This window comes from Delphinapterus leucas, chromosome 2 (assembly GCF_059928025.1).
Source record: "Delphinapterus leucas isolate spDelLeu-1000000601 "Yukka" chromosome 2, BTC_Dleu_Yukka2, whole genome shotgun sequence".
Taxonomy (NCBI): Eukaryota; Metazoa; Chordata; class Mammalia; order Artiodactyla; family Monodontidae; genus Delphinapterus; species Delphinapterus leucas.
The window spans coordinates 61,433,246-61,440,496 of record NC_143130.1 but is presented as its reverse complement, the minus strand read 5'-3'; the positions used below and the strand labels follow the sequence as shown (position 1 = coordinate 61,440,496).

The 7,251-nt window shown below is 38.2% G+C and overlaps 1 protein-coding gene across 3 annotated transcripts in view; it reads right to left on the bottom strand.

Annotated features, from left to right (window-relative positions):
- Positions 1-42: 42 nt before the first annotated feature.
- CHRNA5 (cholinergic receptor nicotinic alpha 5 subunit) overlaps positions 43-7,251 on the bottom strand; it is a 61,337-nt gene continuing 54,128 nt past the window's right edge. For 2 of the 3 annotated variants that reach the window (XM_089906942.1, XM_022580146.3), the window contains 3 exons: positions 6,969-7,078; positions 4,492-5,323; positions 43-1,686 (listed from right to left, as the gene is read on the bottom strand). In XM_089906942.1, the coding sequence (XP_089763068.1) occupies positions 1,525-1,686; positions 4,492-5,323; positions 6,969-7,078 (1,104 nt within the window). In that variant the 3' untranslated portion in view covers positions 43-1,524. The remainder of the gene's footprint in view (positions 1,687-4,491; positions 5,324-6,968; positions 7,079-7,251) is intronic. The other variant, XM_089906941.1, reaches the window with a different exon arrangement.

Here is a 7,251-nt window from a genome sequence, read left to right as displayed (position 1 = left end):
AGAGTGTTGAATTGAACTTAGACCTGTTACTATAAATAAATAAGGCATTTGTTCTCTCAAGAGCTAAGAGTTCGAAATCGAATACAAGATTTCTGTCAGTATTTTCTTCCTGGTCATAGCTGAGTCAGGGACATTAAAGATGAAAATTGTTTTTTTTCTGTTTTTGTTTGTTTGTTTGAATTTTATTTTATTTATTTTTTTATACAGCAGGTTCTTATTAGTCATCAATTTTATACACATCAGTGTATACATGTCAATCCCAATTGCCCAATTCATCACACCCCCACCCCCACCTCCAGCCCCGCTCCTTTCCCCCCCCGGTGTCCATACGTTTGTTCTCTACATCTGTGTCACAATTTCTGCCCTGCAAACCGGTTCATCTGTACCATTTTTCTAGGTTCCACATATATGCGTTAATACGCGATATTTGTTTTTCTCTTTCTGACTTACTTCACTCTGTATGACAGTAGAGATGAAATTTTAACTTGTCTACCTGTGATACATGATACTGTACTGAATAAGTAAGTAGTAATAGGCTAAGACCAGATTACGTCTAAAGGCCCTTGCAACACTAATATTCTAGTACTGTAACTGTTGGAATGAAAGAGATAAAATTGAAACATGACAGGTATGTAACAATGTGCTTATACATAATTACAATACCACCTTTAATTTTAGAAGATGGTTTTCTCACAGAACAATTTGGTAGTATCCACAGACGTGTTCTTAAAACGGGATTCACTTAGTTGTCATGGACACTTCCAAGATCAAAGATAAAAAGATGCTACCAGAATTTATATAGAAGGTGGTTCTATTAATTGTGGGAAAAAGTGGACAAAAGGATTGAAATGAATGTTAAGGATATGCTACTGCATGTCGACACGAGTTATCTATTGTATGATTTCACAATGGAAGGTAGGCTGTAAACATAGTTAATAATTATTCAGCTTACGCATCTACAAAATAAAGTAAGCCTTAAAGGAGTTCCCAATTCCCATTCTTCATTTTTTAAAAATGTTGCTTATAGAAAAGTAGCATCACATTCAACCATTATCATACCAAGTAGTCAGCTTATTTAATACAGCAACATATTATACTTAAGATTAGCTCTTACCCAGTGAATACAGGACAGAGAAAATTTTTAAATGTGTACCTTTACTAAATGAAATCAGTCTTCAAATACAACAGGAATTTTCCAGCACAGTCAAAAGATGAACTTAACTGTTGATTACAAAGCAGAATTAATTGACAGGATACAAACATTAGATTTCTACTAGTACAGTTTAGATAATATTTTGTGCTGCTATTTTTAAAAGATCAAATGTTATTCAGCCAGTTATTACTTCAGTCATGCAGGTAGATGTTCTAATGGGCAATCTATTGAGATCAACTGATGTTAGTGTCTGTTAATCTGTTGAAGCTTGCATCAAATTTTAAACACAATTTACATTTTCATAATTGTATAGGTGCCATAAGAGATATGTGCCTTTTAACTAAATTCCTACTACAGCCCCTAGGGAAGTGTCACTTATTTGCATTTCCAATATGAATTGGTACTATTATACTTGCCCATTTATAGATAACGGGAACAAAAAGCCCAAGAGATCCAACAATTGAAACCAGAAGAAAAGTCCACAGAAACATCCGATCAAGAACCTGGGCTATGAATTTCCAATCTTCAACAACCTGTATCAAAAAACAAAAAACCCATGTTAAATAGTTAAGACACAAAATTCGTAAATTTACACGTCGACTTGTAATATAAGTGGGTTATTTTGATAGTTTTAATAAAATATAGTACTTAGATATTTTATAATAAACTTTAAAACATCTTTTTAATTCTTACTATATACAGTTATCTTTATTACTTGTTCGGCCCAGTAGTGTTTACTTCTTTTAATTTTTGAAGATAATCCAGCCTGAAGTTAACTTCATGACAAAAGTTGGTTCAGAATAATATGTATTCAACAGCTGTTAATCTTCTTCCTCACCTCACCTGCTTTATTTTCCTAAGATTTCCTAGGGACCATTTTAACCTAAGCTCATGAGTTCAGAGCTTCTGGTGAGCTCATTCCCTCCCTGTTTTCTCAGCCCAAGCAGGGAGCTGGCTCAGCAGGTGTGAGTGACCTCAAGGGAAGGGCAGGCTGAGACCAGGCCCCAAGCACCAGGGGTTCCCTCCCACCAGGCCACTTCCTTGACCACGAGCTTCCCTAGCCCCTGTTCTCTATGAAGCACCGGGTCTTCTATAGGAACTGTGCCCCAAGTTTCAGGATAATGTAGAATTTAATGGATTATAAACACCCTACTGCTTCTCTACTTATAAGTTTTTCCCCTGAAAATAAACCCCATTTACTTGGCCCTCTTGGAAGGAGCCCGGATCCTTTTGCACAACACTTTGCAGACATTCATTAAATCCCATCTCAATCCATATCATTATCTAATATCTGTATTTTTAAATTTTTATTTATTTATTTTTGGCTATGTTGTGTCTTCGTTGCTGTGCACTGGCTTTCTCTAATTGCGGCGAGTGGGGGCTACTCTTCATTGTGGTGCGTGGGCTTCTCGTTGTGGTGGCTTCTCTTGTTGTGGAGCATGGGCTCTAGGCATGCGGGCTTCAGTAGTTGTGGCTCGTGGGCTCTAGAGCACAGGCTCAGTAGTTGTGGCGCACAGGCTTAGTTGCTCCACGGCATGTGGGATCTTCCTGGACCAGGGCTCGAACCTGTGTCCCCTGCATTGACAGGCGGATTCTTAACCACTGCGCCACCAGGGAAGCCCCTAATATCTGTAATTTTTAAGACTCCATTGACAGCTTCACCTTATAAACTAATTATACTTACACCAAATAGAAACTTTATGATCCACAAGCATTAAAAGTTTATTAGATTAAAACAACATTGTAAATCAACTACAATAAAATTTTTTTTAAGTTTATTAGAAACATATGTCAAATGTCCCTTTGGGGGGAGGGCTGTTATTTTACCGGATTCATTCCACCTGCTTACCACGCCTGCTAGAAATTTTTCCATTTAAAAAGGCTTTAGAGATTAGAACTCATATACATTTTTTATTCTAGGTACTATTTTATTATTTTTTGATTATATTATATTAGTTTCAGGTGTACAACATAGTGATTCTAAATTTTTATAGATTATACTCCATTTAAGTTATTATAAAATATTGGCTGTATTCCCTGTGCTGTACAATATATCTTGATAGCTTTTTTATATATAGTAGTTTGTACCTCTTAGTCCCCTGCCCCTACCTTTCCCCTCTCTTTCCTTTCACCACTGGTAACCACTAGTTTGTTCTCTATATCTGTGAGAGAATTCATATAATTTTAATGCGACTATTCAAAGTAAATTCAATTATGAAAATAGTACTATAGTCGTAGCTTTAAAAATATTACACAGGGCTTCCCTGGTGGCGCAGTGGTTAAGAATCCGCCTGCCAATGCAGGGGACGCGGGTTTGAGCCCTGGTCTGGGAGGATCCCACATGCCTCGGAGCAACTAAGCCCGTGAGCCACAGCTACTGAGTCTGCATGCTACAACTACTGAAGCCTATGCGCCTAAAGCCTGTGCTCTGCAACAAGAGAAGCCACCGCAATGAGAAGCCCGTGCACCGCAACGAAGAGTAGCCCCCGCTTGCTGCAACTAGAGAAAGCCATGCGCAGCAACAAAGATGCAACGCAGCCAAAAATAAATAATTTTTAAAAATTACACAACAGAAATAAAGAATAGTGACAAGACTGAAATTTACATGTTTTGAAAGCAAACTCCAGTTCAATATGATCACATTAATAAAATGTATTCATAGTTCAGTTCTTGCATTTTAAATATTAACCTTAAATAAGGAGCCAGTGAGTTATTTTTCTATAACAGTTTGAGCAAATTTTTGTTTTTAAGCAAATTAAGCATTATTAAGTACTACACTACGCTTCACTTGTACACGTTGACGTATAATATATAACACCTGAGAATACCTTACTGCTTTTGATTTCGCTTAAATTCTTATAAGTGAACAACAAAGAGATTTATTCTAGAAAAATATCTTGGCTGTATTTATAAAGGCTCCATTAGACTCATTCTTTAAAAAATGAAATCACTTTTGATAAACTATAATGCAGTTGTGCCTGCAGATTACTATAGAATCCAGAAACAAAGTTACTGAAGATCAAATTAAAACAGTTAATCATTGTCAGAGCCAAAAACCAAACGGCAGGATTACTACGCCTTAGAATAACAGAACAGTCAGCATAACACAAAGTGTTTTCAAAAGTCATCCAAGATGCTGATGGGGGAAAGGGAGACGTGAGATTTGTGTACATGCCACATTTTGCAGGTGTTTTAACTGAAATTTTAGTAAAGATCTTTTACAGAACAGTGTGTCAACATCTCTGGCCCTCAATCTAGGCTTAGCGTTAAGGGTCATGCTGTTTGCCCGACTTAGAATTAAAACAGATCTGCATTTGTAAATATACGCGGTCACAGACCTCACGGACATCATTCTCCTTCATGACGTGTCTTGTGATGTAGCGAATGGAATCAAGTGCAGCTTCGAGTGTGTTTCTAGAAGATTTTGGTCCACGGCTGCTCTCAGTTTCCTCCTTCTGACTGAAGCACCTATCTACATGACTTTGCATGCAAAGCAGTGTTGGAAGCTTCTGAAGAAATATCTTGCGGACCCACGGAGCCATAGCGTTATGTGTTGAGGAAGAACGGTGATGGATGTTGATAGCAAAGACAGTGACCATGATGGATAGTGTCACAAAGATCATGGTGAACACCAGGTACTCTCCAATCAGAGGTATGACTTTGGAAGATGAGGGTATGATCTCTTCAATAACAAGAAGGAAGACAGTCAGAGACACGAGTACTGAAGTGCAGAGACAAATCTTTTCACCTTCACTTGAAGGAAGATAGAAGACAAGTATGGTTAAAAACGAGAGCCCAATACAGGGTATAATAAGGAACAAGGTATAAAAGAGAGGCAGACGCTTAATTACAAATGAGTAAGTGATGTAAGGATACCAGCAACAGCTGTCTGTTCTGTTTCCTTTGCTTCCTGTTGCGCTCACAATTTCCCATTCTCCATTATCAAAAAAATCTCTCTTGTCAACATCTTGGTCCTCCAAAATTATATCAACCTGTGATCCATCGTAAGTCCAAGAACCAAATTTCATGGAACAGTTTTGGAGATCAAATGGGAAAAATGTGACATCAATGGTACAGGAACTTTTGTAGTTTGCCGGTGGAGTCCAGGTAACAGTGCCGTCGTACCTGACGACAGTTTTCGTACTGGCCCCTTCAAAACGTCCATCTGCACTGAAATACACACATGCACAGTAACAATGCAGAGATTAAACAACCGGGGCGTGCGTTTTACAAGCCTAATATAAAAGAAAACCTATACCATAGCATGAAATACTTTTTAAATTATTACACTTGAGATATACCTGCTCCACATAGGGGACTCTAGTTTAAAGACACTGCCCTTAAATATCTAACTCCATTGAAACTAAACCCCTATTTCCATATCTACTCCAGGACTGACAGATCTATATTCACAGAATCCTGAGATTCAAGTGGTTGAAATGATTTCACTTTGATTACACACAAAATGTAATTAGGCTAATTTATAACAAAGGGTGTGCACAGAGCCAGAACCTGAATCCACATTCCTAGACGTCCCCCTCTCCCCTCAGTGCTCTTCTCCCTCCATGACAGATACTGGACGCTTCCTACACTGACAGGGAAAGAACAATAGCCCCAAACTGGGCACAGCCCTGGAAAACAGCCGTCCCTCTCCAACTCTGCCATCGTGTGAACTCACGCACTGGAGAAGTCTAGCAGGAAACATCACCACCAACATGAGCTATCTTCGAAAGATTGCTCTCTATCTTAAAATTCGTGTGACTTTTGCACACTCCTGTGTGATATATCCATGTTAAATATCCAAATGTTTGCAATGACTTAGAGTAAGATGATGCTCCAGGAAGCTGCATCATGCTTTGTTCACTCCTTCCATGTTGAGAAGCATGGAGGTAAAGGTTTGAAAAGTGAAAGGTATTTTTTGCTTAGCATTTGCTCTGTCCTCATGTCAATGCCTTCTTGCAAATGAGACAAAGTGCACTAGGATAAGCACAAATTCCCAGAAATGTCCTGGAGTGGTTGGTCCCAGAAAAAAGTGAAACTGGCACCCAGAAGTATCCTCTCCCCTAAGTTAAAAACCATCCTCAAAACACACTTAGGTAGAATACCTACAAATATGAGTTAATAGTTAATCCAACATTCCTCATTGTGGGAGATTCTTATACAGTATTTAAAGCAAAATTAGAAGGATGCATATTTAAACATAAAGCATGACCTTAACTATTTTTAACCATTACCAAAAAATCTGGAAGGCAGTCTGCCAAATATGTAGTCTAGAAAATAAGAGTGTAAATGGGGATGTCAGGCTACTCCCCACGCACCACGTGTGAGCTGTGTGATCCTGGACAAGTGTAAATATCTTCGGCCTCCATTTTCTCATCTGTCAAATAGATGTGATCGTACCTAGTTCATAAGGTTATCTTGAGAACTGAATGAATAAAGATAAGGCACCGAGCGCAATGCCAGGTACAGAGTAAGTCCACCATACGTGTAAGTTTCTAACAGTGGTTGCCACCAAGTGATGGTAATAACGGGATTGATTATATTCCCCCCAACTTCCTTATACCTTTTTGGACTTCCCAAATGTTTTACAAATTTTTGAAATCCAAGAACACTTATGATCAGAAAACAATATACCAAAAAAGGGAGAGGATCCACAGAACCTATCCGTAGGTTCATGAAATGAGAGAACACAAGATTAAGTCCTCTGACTTTATAGCTAAACAATTGTCAAAAGGAAGAAAAAATTACTAGTGCCTAATAGTAATACAGTTGTTTTCTTTTGAAAACAGAAAATGGTATTCTGGATATAACTTACTTATCAAACAAAACAATGTCTGGAGTCCAGAGAGAGTCTGAAGGGACTCGTATAACTTTTATTCCACTGTAGTCATCAGGGTTCCATCTCAATTTTACATCTATCCATTCCTTTAAAACAAAGAAACCTGACTCAATTTCAATAAAATTAACAGTCAAAAACACTGAAAGCTATACTCTCTTTGCCAAATCCAGACATTTCAGACACGAAGTCACCTCTGCTCCCAATAAAGAAAACTCACCTCCACGTCCTTCTTATGGGCACTGGAGGATATAGCCCTGTC